The following is a 21,806-nucleotide window of genomic DNA, read 5'->3' as shown; positions in this document are numbered from 1 at the left end:
ATGATTTGTTTTAATTTACCTACTTCACACTCTCAACAAATTACATATTAGAAAAATAGCTAGTACCAAATAAAGGAAAATGTTCACAGCATATTCATACTTTTAATGTTTTTATCCACATTCTATGTAGTTTTTTGTTCATTTAAATAATATGTTACGAATAGATATAAAAAATGCTGCCTATGTTACAAAACAAATTAGAATATGAAAAGTGACAAAAACCAAATCAATTTAAAACCAAATTCATTACGTGTATACACTTTTGTATGGTACTTTTTTACTTTGTACCTGGTTTTTTAAAGGCAAATTATAAAATAGTGTGTATGTGATATAAGAACGTGTAATTTAATTGAAAAACAAAGTTATTATTCCGGAATACAAGTTTCATATCAAAATCAAAGAGGATGACCTTTAATAGTTTTATAAAATCTTCAATATATTGTGATGTAATATTAGTAGTTAAACAAATTAATGGGAGGAAACACACCCTAGATCGATTTACTATTTACATGATCTAATTGGCCCTGTGTGCACACATTTTGTTATTCGACCTTAGTTTTAATTTTCACCATGATTAATTTACCTAGGTTTTTAAACGCAAATTACAAAGTATTGCGTAGGTGTTATAACTACGAGTAATTCAAATCAAAACGAAAGTTTATATTACCGAAATACACAGTGCATATCAAATCCTATCACAGGAAGATGGCAGGTAAATAATTTAACTTTAATTTACATAGCAAATCTGATTTATAATGTGATAGAATAGTTACCAACTGCTGTTTTTCAAATGTAAAAAATTGCAAACGTGTTATATGTTATTTTAATTAAAACGAAAGTAAATATTACAGAAAGACCCAACTCTAAAACAGACAAAGAGAATGACAGGTAAACCATATAATTAAATTTCATATGAAAAAAATATTTCATTTTATCTTTAAGTTTTCTTTTCTCGCAGAGAACAAAACCACGAAAATGATAAACACATCATGCACATGAACAATCTGGAATACATCATTATTTCAACCAGTCCTCTTTCTTTGATTGTGGTATCAGCTAATTAGACTTTACCATCTAAGCTTATACCCAAACTTGTTCTAAAGAAATATCAACATAACGATTGGCACACGTGTAATATGTTCTACTTAGGCCGTGTGCACACCAAAAATCGTGTACAGTAAACATGTTTACAATTAGTTTAATGTAATATACACAGTTTTACATTAAAGTTGTTCACATCTATACACCGTGTTTATTTACCTGTACATAAGATTTGTTCATGCTTGTAACCTATATTTCCTTTAAATGCTCAATACGTTGAACTAAATGAATATTTTTGCACAACTTTTTCAACAGTTAGGTAATGACGATTTGAACTAAAAAATAGGTGTGTGTGGATTTTTCTAATTTGTTTGTTACATGTTTCATCGAATAAAAATGAATAAAAACGTTCTCGCGAAAAAAATTCTGAACTCAGTCCCGCCCTCCCCCTTTTTTTTTGTTTTTGCTCCTTTATAAAGGCAATTTTGAGGATTTACAGTACTTTTAAGATACTAAAGATGTCTTGATTATACATTAAACAATGTAAGCAGTATAAGCGTGCTTACAGGAAGAAAAATAATTGAAATGTTAAGGATCACTTAATTTCGATCTTTTCTGTTTGTTTCAAATGATATTTTTTCTTCTCAAAGAAGTATTTGGCAAAGGAGGGGGTAATATTGTTTTATTATTATTTCTAAGTGTATTTAAACGGATCTGAGATACTAGACAAACAAAACAATTTACCTCACTTTTTTAGTCATGCATTTATGAGTGAGTTGTTGTTTGAGAAAAGACTAGTGACAAATATTTCTGTGTACATCCAGTCGATGATCATACATTTCTATCTTTTGTATTTGTTTCAAATGATGATTTTTTGGCCGAGTAGTATTTGGCAAAGAGAGGGGGTAATGCGTTTTTTTTTTAATGATATCTAAGTGTATTTTAACGGATCTTAGGTACTAGACAGACAAAATAATTTACCTTACTTTTTATAGTAATGCATTTATGAGTGAATCGTTGTTTGAGTAAAGACCAGTGGCAAATATTTCTGTCTACGTCCAGTTGATTCGGGAAGACCTTTTTATATAAATTATGTGTTTTGCAATGATGATGTTTATGTCTTGATAAGGGGTTAATAATAAAGCTACGTACATGTACAGTGTTCTTAAAACAGATAAATATATCAAGTTTAGCCAAATATTATTGTAAAGAACTTTATCAATATTTGTTATAAATATCAATTTTAATAAAAAATCGTTTCTTTTATAAATGTGCATGGTGAAATAAGTATTTTTAATGCCTTGTTTTATCGACTGCATATAGACAAAACATGATTTACACTACATGTAAACATTGAGTTATATCAATGGGAACGTAATTGTGTTTTGTTTACGTGTGAGTTACACTTACAAAACACCGAGTGTAGGTCAATGTGAACACGGCCTTATTCTGAGAAAAACTAAGTTTTGAAAGGTATCGTGTCGATTTTCCAGTTTTGTCATTGTATTGTTGTTTCTTTCAAATTCATGAGTTTTGAACATGTTGAATGTATTGAATAATACACGATGGTTTCGAATTATACATTCTAGATACTGACACTGTTATCACCTCTTATTTGTCTTTGTGAATATCATTTTAACTGTTTAGTTATGTTTAGAAATATCCATGTAAGGTGGTTTGGTACTTATACATCCCGTCATTGTGTTATTCGATGTCGTTGTGCTATGGTATATTTTTGTATTCTTGTTTTTCATTGTTGCTGGTGTGCTTTATCTATATGCCTTTTTGTGTTTCTTTGATGACATGTTTGTTTGTTCTTACTGTAATACAGATTATGACATAATGTTGACTGATGTACCCCAATTGCTGACATTTTCAGCTTATATAACTCTTTGTTTTGTTCACATATCGTTGACAATATCAATTGTCATTTTGTGCAACTTTCATAAAAGTGACAAGTTAAGGTAGTTATAAAACTAGTTTTAATCCACCATTTTCTACATAGAAAATATCTGTACAAAGTCAGGAATACGACAATTAATATCCATATGTTTGATGTGTTTGCGGTTTTGATTTTGCATTTTGATTATGGACGTTCCGTTTTTAATTTCCCTCGGAGTTCTAGATGGGTCTGTGAATGTATTATATGTACATGTAAGCACATATAAACTATTATTTTATTCACTTTAGAATGGTTTTGTATACAGAAAGCGAACGGCTGATTACGTTCAGATATTGTGTATGGTACTTTAGATTTCATATAAAAGAGAACTCGTTTTTATATCCACAACTTTACATGTTGATCAACCATGTATTTAAACACAATACTTATTTATATCTTGAAGTAGTTTGCAAAATACTCCATTTGCAATGTTTCTTGCCATTTGTAACCAAATTACAGAGTTAAAGTATATTGCGTATTCGGAATTATTAGTACGTCTGTTTAAAATAGGAACGAACATAGATTTTACAGAAGAACACATAGCTTTTGAGATTATAATTAATCAACAACTTTAATTTGTATTTTCTTTCAAACTTCCAAATGAGTATGAGCAAAATTTTATTTTATACTATTTTGTTTTCACATAGAAAATATAATTTAAAGGAAATTACATCACCATAGCTTACAAATGACTTATTTATATTGTAAACAAAAAAAAACAGGTTAGGCTATTTTGAGATATATTAACTATAATTCACGATGTTTGGTTGTATAATAGCATTACATACTAAGGTTTAGTTCGTTGCTTAAATCTGAAAATATTTTGACAGATTGGCAAACAATCATTGACACAGTTTTATAAACATGGAAACACAAGTGTTTAATGCAATATTTAAACTATACTTATCAACAAAAGAAACGATACACGACTTTGGAATAAAATTTATCAAAAAGTATAAAATATAAAACAAATTTAGATACACCATTTTAAAAAACTTTTATTTGCAATGCATGCACATACGATAATGAAGATTAAAACCTGTCAGAAAGTAACTAAATTCAGTGTCAATGATCATAGGGTGCACATTATTTTTGCGGAAAGTTCGATAAAAAATCTACACCCAATTTTCTAAGTACTAAATTAATTTTCAAATTTGTTTAAAAATATGTAATATGCTATTCAAGTTATGTTCATGTTGTAACAAATGCGTTAAAATAATGTAATTTTTTTAATATTTTTGGTAAAAAAAAAGTTTTTTTGAAATCTGCAAAAAATGCAAAAAAAACTATTTTGTTTCGTCTCAAATCAATGCTTTAGAAATGAAAACAACACACTGTGAATTTGGAACCATTCGGATTATTTTTACGATTGTTACCGGTTTTTTTTTAAATTTCACTTTACACATACTGTCTATGGTAAAACAATTGATAATGTATGCATTTTAACGATTTCTCGTTGGGCCGAACTTTGCCTTACAAAAAAACGAAGAAACTGTATGATTTAAAAAAAAGAATAGATGGCAAACATTGTCTTTACCTTTAAATGAGAGAATGGCATCATTAGTTGGAAGTTCTGTTTTTGAAAATTGTCGTTTTATGCAAATTTAAAAAAAAAAATTAAATTTCGCCCAGTGACGTCATGAAAGCAAAAAAACATTGTTTTAAACATATTTGTATTGCCATGGTCATTAAATATTTCTACCTTCAATATTGGTCCTTTAAAAGGAAAACTTCATCTTTGATTTAAAAATAAGATCGTGTATCGTTTTTTTTTTTTACTAGTATATTTAAAAAAAAAACCCAGATATTTGGTTTTGTAAAAAAAAAATCTTTCCAACTTAGCCATTCACGGAGAGATTACTTTAGAACAAAATATTATAAAAAAATCAATCAAAGTAGTTCAATTTTGCACGACTTAAAAGAAAACCTTATTCCAAATATTAAAATCCTTATTCCAAATATTCAAAACCTTATTCCAAATATTAATTCAACCGCCGTCAATCGAAATTCCCCATCTAAATTTGGCAGTTTTTATAATGGTGTTAATGGTGGCAATGCTGCTGCAGCCAGATTATTCAATACAAATGCAAGTGGATATACACAAATATTTCCGTGCAATGCCAGAAAATGACAAACCTGTTCTAGATTATCTTCTGATAATACTATAAGGTCAACAGTGAAGGGGAGAGCTTTTTCGCTTTCCTTTTCCTGTGACATAACAGGAAAAACCAAAAGCCTCATTTGAGCGTCACTGCTGAGTCTTATGTAGACGAAACGCGCGTCTGTCGTACAAAACTATAATCCTGGTACTGTTAATAACTATTATCTGATTACATGAACAAAGCCAAAGTGTGGTATACAATAGGTAGGATAAACAGGACGGGAGTATTTTAAACGAACACAGGAACATCTAAACCGCTTCCGAAAACCTAAGAAACTCAAAAGTATAATTTATCATCATTTAGTTAAACACAACCACAACATTAAATTTATTACATTTCAACCGCTCGAAACGGTCTAAAAACAGCAAGGGCAGTCGCATAAACAATTTGAAAATTCCCGTCAAATTATCGAACTGTCTTGGATTAAACGACTTCATTTTAATATTTTGGTCTTTTGTGGATAGTTGTCTCATTGGCAATCATACCACATCTTCTTTTTTATATATTCAAACAGCTTAACACCTGGGTCTAAATGACAGTATACTTGGACAAGGGAACATATCTACTACTTCTATTGATATCATGAATATTATTGATAAAAAAAAAACGAAATAATAGGTCTCATGGGAAACGTATCAATCGAAATCAACGAGTTAAACATCGTATAAAAGAGGGACGAAAGATACCAAAGGGACAGTCAAACTCATAAATCTAAAACAAACTGACAACGCCATGGCTAAAAATAAAAAAGACAAACAGAAAAACAATAGTACACACGACACAACATAGAAAACTAAAGAATAAACAACACGAACCCCACCAAAAACTAGGGGTGATCTCAGGTGCTCCGGAAGGGTAAGCAGATCCTGCTCCACATGTGGCACCCGTCGTGTTGCTTAAGTGATTACAAATCCGGTAAATAGTCTAATTCGGTAGGTCATATTCATGAAAGGGAAGGGGATTGTAGTTACGACGTAAGGAACATATCCGATATCATTTGTGAAACGGTTATTCCATAACGGTCAACCAACTCGTGATGGCGTCCGTAAAATTTACGAAGGGATGATTTCAACTTCACCATTTGGAACTCTTGGTTTAATAGCTTCCTTGTGAGCAGCAAACCTCTATCAAGAAAATCATGATAGGAAATGCAAGCACGGGAATATCGTATCAATTGGGAGATATATACCCCGTATGCAGGTGCTGCTGGAATGTTGCTACTTAGAAATGGAAAGTTCACAATTGGAAAGCTGAAATCATCTCTTTTGTCGTAAAGTTTTGTTTTCAACCGACCCTCATTGTCAATTTCTAGATGTAAGTCAATATATGAAGCCGACTTAACTGTATCTGTAGTATACATTATACACTTGGTAATCTCCTATATATATTTATAAACAATGGTAGGCATCCATTATTATGTTAACTGGGGCAAATACCCATTAGTTAAAGAGGGACGAAAGATACCAAAGGGACAGTCAGACTCATAAATCTAAAACAAACTGACAACGCCATGGCTAAAAATGAAAAAGACAAACAGAAAAACTATATTACACATGACAAAACATAGAAAACTAAAGAATAAACAACACGAACCTCACCAAAAACTAGGGGTGATCTTAGGTGCTCCGGAAGGGTAAGCAGATCCTGCTCCACATGTGGCACCCGTCGTGTTGCTTATGTGATTACAAATCCGGTAAATAGTCTAATTCGGTAGGTCACATTCATGAAAGGGAAAGGGATTGTAGTTACGACGTAAGAAACATATCCGATATCATTTGTGAAACGGTTATTCCATAACGGTCAACCAACTCGTGATGGCGTCCGTAAAATTTACGAAGGGATGATTTCAACTTCACCATTTGGAACTCTTGGTTTAATAGCTTCCTTGTGAGCAGTAAACCTCTATCAAGAAAAGCATGATAGGAAATGCAAGCACGGGAATATCGTATCAATTGGGAGATATATACCCCGTATGCAGGTGCTGTTGGAATGTTGCTACTTAGAAATGGAAAGTTCACAATTGGAAAGCTGAAATCATCTCTTTTGTCGTAAAGTTTTGTTTTCAACCGACCCTCATTGTCAATTTCTAGATGTAAGTCAAGATATGAAGCCGACTTAACTGTATCTGTAGTATCCTTTATCTCCAATTCGATGGGATAGATGTGTTCCATATAGTCACCAAATTTTGAATTGTTTAGTGAAAGAACGTCATCTATATAGCGGAAAGTAGAGTTAAAGGATATTGCTAACTTCTTATCTTTCTTCCTAAGAAGTTCCTGCATGAAGTCAGTCTCATAATAATAAAGAAACAAGTCGGCAAGTAGAGGGGCACAGTTTGATCCCATTGGGATGCCGACAGTCTGTTGAAAAACCATCCTCCGAACGTTACAAATATGTTGTGAATCAAGAAATCAAGCATCTTGATAATATCGGTTTCAGGGAATGTCTTTACAAAGTATGATTTATCCCTCCCTAAGACAAATGGCCTATATCTGTACTCGACTGTACTGATTTTTACTCGACCAGTCTGAATTCGTCTGAGATTTACTTTATAGTACTCGACTGTAGTCTGAACCATACTTAACATTCTGAATGTGTACTTAACCATTTTATACGAGTCTGAACCGTACTCGACCTAGTCTGAACCGTACTCGACCTAGTCTGAACCGTACTCGACCTAGTATGAACCATACTCGACCTAGTCTGAACCATACTCGACCAAGTCTTAACCAACCTAGACCTATTCTTTGTATCTATCAACTAAATGTTATCAATTTAGGAATTCTTTTAATAAAAATGAAATTTGAACAGCAACTTGAAATTAAAAATGTATTCAATACAGTATTGAAATTAACATTTCACAATAATCAATCATAATATAACTTCAACTCAATATTAATCAACACTTACATAATGATGTATAATGTATATTTTCAATATTATTCAAAATTTTATAAATATTTCGGAAGTATTTTATGGTAACTGGACTATTTTCACCATTAACCTAAGCCTAGTATAGATATATGGTGTAAGTTGAGTTCAGGTAATAATGCAGTGAATGTTTTTATTAAGATATATATAAAATAGTATATATAAAACATCTTCATAAATTTGAAAAAAATGAGAGCTTAATTGTATTGTTTTATTAAAGAAAGAATTTAATATAATCATGATAATAGAATTTTCATAGCAATCCTTGATAACCTTTTTAAAAAAGGAAATGTATTCCAAAGTAACAGTAAAAAAATATTTCAATTAATTTAAGTATTTTTTTTGTCAAATTAACATGGCATACATAAAGCACTTTAATATGTTCTTATTACCTCAGTACATGTGTGTTTTACAGGTATAAAGAAAACCCTATTTTCTTAAATTCGTGTATTACTTATCTAGTACATACATGTATATTCGAAAAGCCTTGTTATTTAATTTAAACAGGATTGATTGATTGTTAGTTGCTTTACACCGCATTAGCACAAAAAGGCTATATCGCGGCGAAATTTAAACAGGATGTTGCAATTTTGAATCAATGTTGTTTAGAATTTAATACCTCTGGCCAAGTGTGATCTTATTTATGAGTTTGCTCCCAAGCAGAGGTTATACTTTATATTTCACCACTAATCAGAAAAACACTTTTATTTATTTATTTAATTTTATCGCTTTTTTATATAAGCTATATATAATATCTTTTGTTTTTATCCTAAATATAATCAGAGATATATTTCTTTTATAAGGTTAATTTTTTTTATAAATTTTGTTGTTATATATATATAGATGGGCTGATTTACACCAGTCAAAACTAAATTTGAAGGTCAAGACTAGTCGAGACAGGTCGAGACTGGTTGAGACTGAGTCGAGACTAGTCGAGACAGGTCGAGACTAGTCAAGACAGGTCGAGCCTTGGTCAAGACCATTTCAGACTACACAAAGATCATCAAGTACCGAATCAGACTAATTAAGTAAAGTCGAGACCTAGTCGAGACCTAGTCCAGTACACTTAAGGTTCATCATAACAAACGGACAAATATGGCTGTATTTACATGCCAAAAATTACTCTGAGTACAGACTTACCTGTGAAGTTGGAAAGGTTTTAATGCCTAGCATCCACTAGGTATAATAAAGCTGCATGCATTTTGTGTTTCAGAAAGATAAAATCTCTTTTGGATTTTGATTGGCATTTTTTTTCCTTCATGCAAAAGGTGTGAAAATTAACTAAGTTGTGGTACAACTATGAGATGCTCCCTCAGGTAAAAAACCGGTTTGTATTGTTTTGATTGTCCTTAATTGACATGGACAAGAGTTATCTTCACAACTATAGGTGAGTTAAAGAGTTTATCTGAGTCAGTGAGTGGACAGTATCAAAGTAATTCAGGTGTTTGTTTATTTTTACACCTTCTGCAGAAAGGAAAAAAAATGCCAATCAAAAACTAAGAAAGAGTTTATCTTTCTTAAACACAAAATGCATATAACTTTTATATATCTAGTGGATGCTAGGCATTAAAACTTTCCAAACAGCACAGGTAAGTCTGTACACAGAGTAGTTTTTGGGGTGAAAATACGGCCATATTTGTCCATTTGTTATGATGAACCTTAAGTACAGTTAAGTACAGTCGAGACAATGTCGAGACTAGTCGAGTAAAATGTGTGCTCGATTTACTGGTCGAGCACAAAAACTGGTCAATTCAGACTCTGAGGAGTTTGTAGTGCATGCATTTATAAATGCGTAAAGTAAAAATTATGAAGGGACAGGTAAAAAACGGGGAACGAAGTAACGTTGACAAAGATGTTGATATCCAATGATATACGAATGTTGTTCCGATGCGTTGGATAACCCTAATTTCTATCCGCCTTCTAATTAAAAAAATATGATAGCTCTATGTAATTGACTATTGTTTATAAGAATATATAAAAAGAAAAAAAAGAAAGAATTGTGTTGTTATTAATAATGTCTAGTAGAGTATAGCGAGTAAAGAAATTTGCTATCAGAGGCCTTCTTGGGAAGAACAATGCGAATGTTGTTTACCCCTACATATTTTAATAAAGCTCAAGTCTGAAATGAAAAGTCGCAAAATCGATAACATTTCATAAGCAGACATGTCCCCAGGTCTGGTCAATAGCAGACTTGTCCACAGGTCTGGTTAGAAGCAGGCCTGTCCACAGGTCTTGTCAGGAGCAGACCTATCCACAGTTCTGGTCTGGGGCAGACCTGTCCTCAGGACTGGTCAAAAGCAGACTTGTCCACAGGTCTATTCTGGAACAGACCCGTCGATAGGTCTGCAGCAGTCATAAAAAAGCGGACCGTAGGTCTGGTCAACCGTAGACGAAGTCAACTTGCTGGTCTGCTTAACAATTCTCAAGTTAACTTAAAAAGCAGTCAACAAGTTAAGTCCTAGTTAACTTTTGTCAAGGTTAGGACCGCACCCATCTGTAAGTCATTTTTTGGCATGACACTTGTCGATAAAAGGGGAACCACTATTTTTATTGTTAAAAATGTTAGCGATGGTGCTTTTAGATAAGCGATTTTGAAGATTGAGACGTGTAGATACCTTTTGAACAATGTTGAACGAGTTTAGTATTTAATAGTTTTCCAGTTTTCCATTTCTAAGCTTCATATTTGTTTTTTGTTTGTGAATTATATTAGAAAGGAGCAAAAACTGGCGTCCAGAATATGAACCAGCATACAATGAATTAAATTATGTAAAAATGATAAATCTGTTCGGCTAAAGATGGTTCGACTAAAAATGTCAAACGCTATTCGTATAAATTACCCGAAAAAGATAGGGTATATCAGGGTACCGACTGACGTCTGACTAAATAGTAGAATGGGGCTGAATATTGAAGTACTACTTTTAGAAAAATATCCCTAAAGTAACGAACTAGAGAAGTTCCCGCTGGGACACACTCCATAATCTAGTATATTATAAGAGCATAAACCTGAAGCACGGGGAGGCACTACAAGTAATCGATGCCTTGTTAAGACTGTTTTAAAAAAAAACTAGATCCCTGGGATTTTATTTAACAATAAAAAAACTATCCAACCAATATATCCAGGGAGAGATTACTCTAATAGAAAATATATTTAGATTAATTCAAACAAAATAGGAAAATTTTGCGCGACTTTTACAGTTTGAGTATGAAAAATAGTACGGTCACTCATACTTTAATAGGCGTTTTGTAGAAAAAAATCTATATTATGGAAGAGTTTGAAGGAAATACGTTTTCCCCAACATTACGTTTAATTTGTGTCTCTTATTTCTTTGTTTTGATTTCTTAGTCCACTTATGTATTTAAGACCTTTTCCTGACGCAAATTCATTTATTTTGAACTTTACTCTACTAATATTTTTATTATATCACATCATCTGCATATTCAAATCTCGTTTGATTTAAGTTTAATGTGCAAAACAAATGTACTGCGGAGAACTTAACTGTCAGCAAAATAAGTGAAGGCATCATAAATATACACTTTTTGATGATATATACCTTGAACAATGTTTTACCATGTTTGTTTTAATTTTCTAATTACAGATATTATAACACCAAACATATCACTAGCTCTGTATAACTATCTATGTCACAACATCGTAGGAACAGAAGAACATGTTAACACAATCAGATTAATGAACGCGATAAGAGATAATTTTTCAAGTAGCAAATCATTTACATGGATAACAAGTGGAAGCTATGGAGAAGGACTTGAAATGCGAGGAAGTGATTTAGATATAATGGATGTAGACAAATCTATTCAGGTGAATGCGGATAAGCAACCCGACTTTGATACAAGTATAACTTATCTGTCCATGGATACAGACGATGTAAAACCTGGTTTTACTCTATTAAAGCTAGAATATAGCAGAGATCATTTTTTTTTGGAATGTTGTGAAGAACATAACGGTAAACATTATTTTTCGAGTGCATTATATAAGGGAAATATTTTATTGTTTGGGGATAAAGGCAATCAAATTCATGGACCGTGTATAACTGATAAAAAAAGAGATTTGGATTTTGCCTTATCTTTACATTGTAAAACGTGGATATCTTCTGCTGTAAATTGGATAACAAGATCAGGTAGCTCATGGCCTAGTCATAACGTCACACAAAGTATTATAAATCACGGAGTACTTTTTGTACCGATCGGAGTTCACGGATCACCAAAAGAAGATCTAGAATGGCGAGTATCTTTTTCAGTGGCTGAAAAACTTCTAATTAATACATTTACTCACACCCAATTAATGTGCTATGCTCTCTTGAAAATAATTTTGAAAGATGTTGTAGCAAATGATTCTGAATGTAAAGATTTGCTCTGTTCATGTTTCCTTAAAACAATTATTTTCTGGATATCTGAAGAAGTACCATCATCTGTATGGAAGCCTGATAATATTATACCTTGTTTTATGCGATGTTTCAGAAGGCTAGTCTATTGTGTCGAGCATTCAGTTTGTTCACATTACTTCATTCCAGAAAACAACATGTTTGAGAACAAAATAGAGGGCCGTGGTCGTGATGTACTTTTAAAAAAATTAAACACGTTACACAGCTATGGTTGGCAATGCATTTTATTTTCAGATCAAATATCAAACTTTGATGTATCGATGTGGAATTTTCCAATTGAACCATTTATATTATATGTAAATGACGTTAAGAAAATAGTGCAATCCAGAATGTTGTATTATGCAAATTGTTTCGTAGAAACTTATTCTGAGTTAGATATATTCAACAAAGGATTATTACACAACACATGGTGTCACCATTTTTCACTAAAGCAATTATATGCATACTACATATCACAGAGGTCCAGAAGTCTAGCTCACTGTTTACCGCTTGATGGAGCAACTATCATCAATAAATACCAATACAAACAGTACAAATCCTGTTTAAGTACTCTGTTAACAAATGTCTATCATGACGCTGTATCTGGATGGCTCATGATAGCTTCATTTTTTTACAAAAGAAAGCAATACAGGAAAGCTTTACACATCATTAGGTATTCTATATTGAAATGTACTTTAGACAAACTGTTCTTTGAAATGACTCTTTCAGAAATCCATTACCAGTCACTTAAACTGCTGTCATTCAACAAGAAGAGTGTTGCTTATCTTCTGAAAATACTATTTGTAGATCGTATACAATTTAAAGTGAATTCGACATTAACACCAGAAGAACTTTTAATGGAGGGATGGAAAAAAACATATGTAATTCCATCCACAGCTTATATCTATTTCCTTAGTGTTCTTTGTCATTATCACCTCAATAATGTTAGACAATGTCAGGATTCTATTCAAGATTTAAAAATTGTTATAGGAGAAAGATATTTGATGGCAAATGTGAGGATTACAGCGGAGGCCTACACTTTATTGGGAATTGCTTTACAATTATTTGGCGACAAGGAATCCGCACGACAAGCTTTCTTACAGTCTTTGGAAATCTACCCGGATGAATCGAACAATTCTGCCGCAATGAGACTTTTGTAATATTGTGAAGATGAACACATAATTTTCGAGTGCATTATATAAAAAAAGTTATATTCTTGTTTGTAAATGATATGCGCATGACAATTCATAGACCGTGTATAACTGACGACAAAAGAAATTTTGATTTGTCTGCTCTCTGCATTGTAAAACGTAGATATTTCCTTCAGTATATAGATAACACGATCAAATAACTCATGGCCAAGTCATAACGTCAAACAAAGTATAATAAAACACGGGGAACTTTTTGTAACGAATGCTAGCGCTCGTCACTTTCGTTATTTACGAAAGGGTTTTCGGATTGACGAAAGTATTTTAAATAAATTTCATCACTAAAATTTTACAAGTGTAAAAATAATTTCGCATGAAAAAACAATAAATTTACCTGTCTTCATGTTTTTGACAAGTTTATGACCCCAGGTAATTAACATTTTCAACAGGTGTTACAAGTTGTGATTACAACCAATCCGATTATCGTCATCAGATGGATCACTAATCCGTTAATTATTAATAAACCTCATAATTGACCATCATAATTATTATTCCAGGAAAATCAGTCAGTTGGAATTTCAACAACCAGGAGTATACTATAGTTTTCGTCATTTGATCGAAATTGTTACCCGGGACAGTTCGCATTTGAATTTCAATATTTCTCAAACGATCACAATTTGAAGTTCGTTTGTCGTAGATTCTTCATTCGAATGCATTTGCGTCATAATTGATATAAATTGCCATCAAAAACTTTCGACAATTTCCATTTAAAGTATAGAAATTTATTCAAACGTTTTTAGAAAAGTCTTCACAAGTTAAACAGGTACTTCCTGTACTGAGTGCTACGCATGCGTGGAAGTATTTATTACTATTTATAGACTCTCATTAAAATTGTAAAATACGAAATCGTTTAGAATCAATTAAACGAGAGATACAAATATATATCTCTAACTTAAAGAAATTAAACCGAACAATGTTAATTTCCTGATAAATCCGGACTAGTTTTGAATTTATCAATCACTTGTCACTCTCCGTTTTCGTTTCTTTTAAAACCGAAAATAGTAAATGTGAACTTTTCTTGATTTGATTACAACCTCCTATCAGTTGTTATACTCTATCCAAAAAGGATTGTATACAGTTCCAACTTATTAGAAATGATTTCCAAATATCGATTTAAACGTTTTATAAGAACACGGATTACGCAGTGATGTACTCATTGCAAGTTAATTTCTGCTGTTATTCCTTGAATCCAACTTTTGTTGATCAGGAACGTCCTCTGTAACAAACTGAAGAGAAATTGTGAACTACGTTTCCACATTGCATGTCAGAATATTTCATAAAAAGGGTCACAGAGGCGGAGTAGGGGGGGATCTAGACATAATTTCATAGAAATTGATCCAATATCCACCCATTAATAGGTTTCAAAAGAAACAGAAACACTGGTGAATTAGTTAAACGAGCTATACAATAATTTATCTAAACCTCACAGTTCCTACTAAACATTTAACTGTGCGGAACTAAATAATGACCATCATGTAAACAACACATGTGAACTGATATTCTTCTGGGGACAAAGTCGTACTCTGAAACGAGTAATTAATTAATTCAACATTGGTTAAAAAATTTAAGAAAAATAAAAAAAATATAATGAAATTATTAAAAAAAAAAACAGTTCAGAAACTGTTTGAAATATTTAAAATAAAATAAAAAAAAAAAAACTAAACTCAAGTAAATAGTAATAAAAAAGAAATAATTAAAAATTAAAACTAAACAAATCAAAACAAAACAAAAACAAAAGGGGTGGTCTCTGATGAAGGTTTCCCTGGAATAAAAACATTTCCAAAATAACCCGAAACATTACGTACATAGCACAGTATCAATGGAAGGCCAGGGATATGATTCGCACCTAAATGGGTGGATATTGGATCAATCTCTATGAAATTTAATCCAAAAATATGATTCGCACCTAAATGGGTGAATAGTAAATAAATTTCTGGATCCGCCACTTGGCCAATACAGTCAAATCATACAATACTGACTGCCAATCATGCCTTAGTCCTTTTAAATCTGACAAAGTCAAAGATAAGGCTAGTAAACTATACCCTTGATCCCTTGCTGTTACAGAAAAAACAAAAGTTGATTTTCATATCGCGCAAAAGTGACTAAAGCCCTCAAAATCCTAGCTTAAACCCTGGAATGGAGTTAACGTACCGCCTAAACAAGGTAAGAATGGCGAATATCTGTTTCAGTAGCTGAGAAATTTCTAATAAACACATTTACTCACACTCAATTACTCTGTTTTTCTCTCTTAAAAATTATTTTAAAGGATGTTATAGAATTTTTTTTTAAATGTTTCATCTTTTGTCCTGAAAACATTTATTTTCTGGATATCTGAAGAACTACCACTAGCTGTATGGATGCCTAATAATCTTATACCTTGTTTTATGCGATGTTTCAGCAGGTTATAAATCCGAATTAGACTACCTTCCGGATTTGTTATCACATAAACAACACGACGGGTGCCATATGTGGAGCAGGATCTGCTTACCCGTCCGAAGCACCTGAGATCATCCCTAGTTTTTTGGTGGAGTTCGTGTTGTTTATTCTCTAGTTTTCTTTGGCCTTTGGCCGTGTTCACACCAAACGCCGTGTACATTAAACATGTTTACATTTGGTTTAATGTAATCTGCACTAGTTTCACATAAGATTTGTCCACATATATACACCTTGTTTAGTTACCTGTACATAAGATTTTTTAACACTTGTAAACTTAAATGTTCGTTACGTAGAACCGAACTCAAATTTTCGAACAACTTGTCTAGCAGTAAGGGAACGACCATTTGAGTTTAAAAAAAATGGGGGGATGGATTTTTTCCACAATTTGATTAAAAAATCGGATTATACAGATGATTAGAATGAAAAAAATAGTCTGAATCCAAAGTTTCCCCCATATATTATGCTATTAAATATTGAATTGGTGCCATCGAAAAAAAATGAATATTAACTTTCGCGAGAGAAAAAAACTTCGGACTCAGACCCCCTCCCTTTTTTAAAAAATAAAGTAGTTGCTTCTTTAAGAAAATCATTTTGGATGATTTGCAGTAGTTTAAAGATGTCTCGACTACGCATTAAAAATACAGACTGCATCACCGTGCTTATAGACAAAGAAAAAGAATTGCGATTTTAAGGATCAGTACATTTTTATCTTTTCTGTTTGTTTCAAATGGTATTGTTTCTACAAGTTTGTTTGGGGTTTTTTTTAGCAAAAGGAGAGGGTGATATTTTATTTACTTTTTATTGTATTTTAACGGATCTGAGATTCTACACAAACAAACAATCAATCTCACCCTTTTTTAGTAATGCATTTATGAGTGAATCGTTGTTTGAGTTAAGACCAGTGCCAAATATTTCTGACAATTTCATGGTATATTTATGTATACTCACTAATCATTAGAGTTATAAATATTGATAAAGCTAAACGCATGCATGAAGGGTGATATTCTTAAAATAATTTCTTATAATTGTCAAGGTCTGTATACAAAGGAGAAACGGAGAGATGTTTTGAACTATTTAAAGTCGAAGAATTTTAATGTATATTGTCTTCAGGACACACATTTTACAGAACAAGATGAATTAAATATTAAAAATCAGTGGAAGGGAGAATGCCTTTTCAATTCATTTACATCCAATCAGAGAGGGGTGGCCATCTTTTTTAATGAAAACTTTGATCTTCAAATTCACAAAGTTAAAAAAGATGAGGGTTGAAATCTTCTTGGATTGGACATTACAATTGAAAAACAAAGAATTACTTTAGTAAATATTTATGGGCCAAATGTAGACACTCCTTGCTTTTATCAAAAGATGGCTGACATTATTGAGGAATTTGATAACCAATCTTGTATTCTTTGTGGAGATTTTAACCTCATTCAAAGTTTTAATCTTGATACCCATAATTATGTTAATATCAACAACCCAAAGTCTAGAGAAAAAGTATTACAGCTAATGGAAGACTTTAATCTAGTTGATCCATTTAGAGAATTATACCCCAATCTGAAAAGATTTACTTGGAGGAAAAAAAAACCTTTAAACAATCTCGTTTAGATTTTTTTCTGATTTCTGATAATATTTTTCACTTTGTTAATGATGTTAAAATTGATAATAGTTACAGGTCTGATCATTCACCTGTGGTCTTTTCTTTCAAGATTAATGAATTTATAAAAGGCAGAGGCCTTTGGAAGTTTAATAATTCTCTTCTTCATGATACTGACTATGTTAAAGAGATAAAAAACCTCATAAATATAGTAAAAGAACAATATGCCGTCAAGATATATAGAGATGAAAATTTACAAAATATTGACAACTCTGAAATTGAATTTACTGTTGATGACCAGTTATTTTTAGAAACTCTACTCACAGAAATACGTGGCAAAACTATTTCATATGCCTCTTATAAAAAAAAAGGCCGGTATAAAAATTGAAAATGAAATTATTTCAAAATTAAAACAATTAGAAGAAAATGCTCTAACAGTAGAAAATCTGGAAGAGATTGATCAGAAAAAAGCAGAACTTAAAATGTATAGACAAAAGAAGGTTCAGGGACAATATGTTAGGTCAAGAAGTCAGTGGATTGAAGAAGGAGAAAAACCTACTAATTTTTTTTTAAATCTAGAGACTAGAAATTATATTAATAAGACTATTCAAAAACTTACTTTAGAAAATGGTGTTATAGTGGAGGAACAAAAGGAAATCTTAAATCAGACAAAGGTGTTTTATGAAAAACTTTATAGAAAACAAGATTGTTTAAAAAAGGTTGATTTAACACGGGAATGTTGTTATGACGAGATACCAAAGCTTAGCGAGGATGAAAAGCAATTATTGGAGGGAAATATTAATTTTTCTGAATTAACTGCAGCATTAAAGAGGATGAAAAATAACAAAAGTCCTGGATCTGATGGTTACACTGCAGAATTTTTTAAATTTTTTTGGATTGATATCGGTAAATTTGTCCTTAGATCTATAAATTTTGGGTATGGGAAGGGCCAAATGTCTGTCACCCAGAGGCAGGGAGTGATTACATGTATTCCAAAAGATGGTAAACCAAAACAATTTCTTAAAAATTGGAGACCTATTACTTTACTTAATTCTACATATAAATTGGCATCAAGCTGTATAGCAGAGAGAATAAAATCTGTTTTGTCAAAATTAATAAGCTCAGATCAAACTGGTTTTGTTCCAGGTAGATATATAGGCGAAAATTGTCGATTGATATATGATATTCTACATTTTACTGAAGAAAATAATATTCCAGGAATTCTCCTGCTGATTGATTTTGAGAAGGCATTTGATTCCATATCTTGGTCATTTCTTTATGATACATTAAGATATTTGAATTTTGGTGAATCTGCTATATCCTGGGTTAAAACCTTCTATAACAATATAACAGCTGCGGTGACACAAAACTGCTGTCTGTCAGAATTCTTCACTATAGAGAGAGGCTGTAGACAGGGAGATCCTTTATCCCCTTATATTTTCTTGCTATGTGCAGAAATATTAGGCATTTTGGTAAGAAATAGTAAGGAGATAAAGGGTATTACTATAGATGATACAGAGTTTGTACTTTCTCAATATGCAGATGATACATCCTTGATATTAGATGGCTCGCCAGAATCATCGCTCGATGCATCTCTTCGTGTTCTCCAATTGTATGCTGAAATCTCGGGACTTAAGATAAATATAGAAAAAACAAGTGTTATTTGGATAGGTAGCAAAAAACATAGTCAGGATCAAATTTGTGTAAAGTGGGGATTGAAATGGGGCTCCAGTACATTTAAACTACTTGGAATTACTTTTTCAGTCGACCTAGATAGAATGATTAATTTAAATTATAGGCCAGTTTTAGATAATATAGACAACACTTTGAAAAAATGGTCAAAACAGTATCTCACCCACTTTGGAAAGATTACCATTTTAAAAACTTTGGTCATGGCTAAATTAAATCATCTGTTTCTATCTATCCCTAGTCCAGATGAGAATATGTTACTTAATTTAACAAATAAAATGTATGTTTTTATCTGGGATAATAAACCAGATAAGGTCAAGCGAGATCTTTTATGTCAAGATTATTATAAGGGTGGTTTAAAAATGCTAAATTTAAAAGCATTTATACAGGGACTAAAACTTACATGGGTGAGACGTTTGTATAATTCGAATTCAAAGTGGGTGAGATTAGTCTCTATTATGGAGCAAATAAATTTTATTGAAATAAGTTATATTGGGCCTATTAAAAGGTCATCAAATAAATTTTGGCAAGAAGTTTTTGATTTTTTTTTTGGAAAACCCTTAATCAAATTAGAAAACCAAGATGTATTGATGAAATTCTATCTTATTCTTTATGGGAGGTAGAAAACTTTAAAATTGGTGGTTCAAGAGTCTACTATAAAAACTGGGCAAATGCGGGAATTTGGACAGTGCAAGATTTGTTAGATGACCAGGGCAAAGTTATGTCATTTCATAATTTCCAACAATTATATCAATTTAGGCCAAATATTTTACATTATTATGGAATAGCACACTCGCTTAATGAGTGGTTAAACACGATAAATATTGAAGTAAACGAGAGAAAAATTCATGCAATAATACCTTTTAACATAAGTATCTTTTTTTAATCAAAAAAAGGTTCAAAAGACATGTACAACATATTGAATGAAAAATATATTACATTTGCTGCAAAGGAAAAATGGGAGAACCATCTTAATATGACTGGTATTAACTGGAAAAAAAATACACTATTCGTGTACAAAATATAGTAAAAGCACTAAGCTTAGCTGGTTCCAATATAGAATTATCCATAGAACTTTGGGAACTAATTCACTACTTTACAAGATGAAAATAAATAGTAACAACATGTGTACATTTTGTAAAGAAGGACCAGAGACCATAGAACATTTATTTTGGAGCTGTCCGATGGTCGCCAGTCTCTGGCATGCACTAAACATTTGGATTTTTGAAATGACAAATATTGAACTGCCTTTGAATATTATGATTATTTTATTTGGTATCTTAGAAAATGTTAAATTGAATTTTGTTAAAAATAAGATTATTCTTTTTTCAAAATACTACATCTACCGAACAAAACTACAAGAAGTTTTGCCAAATTTAAATGCTTTAAAAAACTATTTAAAGGAACACTTGAATTTAGAAAAATACATTTCATTTAAAAACCTCTCTGTAGAGGAATATAACAAATACTGGAGTCCCTGGGCCCCTATCATAGAATAAATAATAAATGTTAAAATTTGATTGAAACACCACTTATGCATATCGCAAGAACAAGTAAGACTTCAATGTTATAAGATATTTATTTATTTTCAAGCTACTATTGCACCACCATATATATTCAATTGTTGTTTTATTATATAATACTTCTTTTGTGTTAAAATGCCATTCTGTACACCTTTGTTCATACATGTTGTGCTAGTCTATTTGTTACAATAAAGAAAATTCATTATAAAAAAAAAAAAAAAAATTCTGACATTTTGTACGTCCAGTCGATTCGGGAAGACATTTTCTAATGGATTATGTGTTCGGCAATGATGATGGATGGGTCTTGATAAGGGGTTTATAAGGATACGTAAAGTGTTTTTATAACAAATAAATATATCAAGTTCAGACAAACATTTATGTAAAGAACTTTATTAATAAGTGTTATAAGTATCAATTTTATATAAAAATCGTTTCTTTTTTACATATAAATGGAAAAATAACAATTTGGAATGTCTAGTTTTGTGTACACTGAACCTACACAAGGCCTACATCGACTATCGACTGCATGTAGACAAAACATGATTTAAACTACATGTAAACATTGAGTTTTATCAATGGGAACGTAATTATGTTTAATTTATGTGTGAGTTACATTAACACAACACCGAGTTTAGGTCAATGTGAACACGGCCTTAGATTTGTCATGTAAACTATTGTTTGTTTGTTTGTCTTTTTCATTTTTAGCCTTGACGTTGTCAGTTTATTTAAGATTTATGAGTTTGACTGTCCCTTTGGTATCTTTTGTCCCTCTTTAAGTACATTGTGTCGAGCATTCAGTTTGTTTCCATTTCTACATCCCAGAGAAGAACATGTTTGAGAACAAAATAGAGGGATGCGCTCGTGACGTACTTTTAGATGAATTATATACGTTACATAGCTA

General features: G+C 31.7%; 1 protein-coding gene across 1 annotated transcript in view; it reads left to right on the top strand.

Annotated features, from left to right (window-relative positions):
* The first annotated feature begins 601 nt into the window (after positions 1-601).
* The window catches only part of LOC139502336 (uncharacterized), a 61,977-nt gene continuing 40,772 nt past the window's right edge, over positions 602-21,806 (top strand). Inside the window, exons 1-2 of the mRNA XM_071291784.1 lie at positions 602-712; positions 11,673-12,936. Coding sequence (XP_071147885.1) covers positions 706-712; positions 11,673-12,936 — 1,271 coding nt within the window. The 5' untranslated portion in view covers positions 602-705. The remainder of the gene's footprint in view (positions 713-11,672; positions 12,937-21,806) is intronic.

The sequence above is a fragment of the Mytilus edulis genome, chromosome 13 (assembly GCF_963676685.1).
Source record: "Mytilus edulis chromosome 13, xbMytEdul2.2, whole genome shotgun sequence".
Lineage (NCBI taxonomy): Eukaryota > Metazoa > Mollusca > Bivalvia > Mytilida > Mytilidae > Mytilus > Mytilus edulis.
Note: the sequence above shows the minus strand (reverse complement) of the source record. Positions and strands in the feature narration are given on the sequence as shown.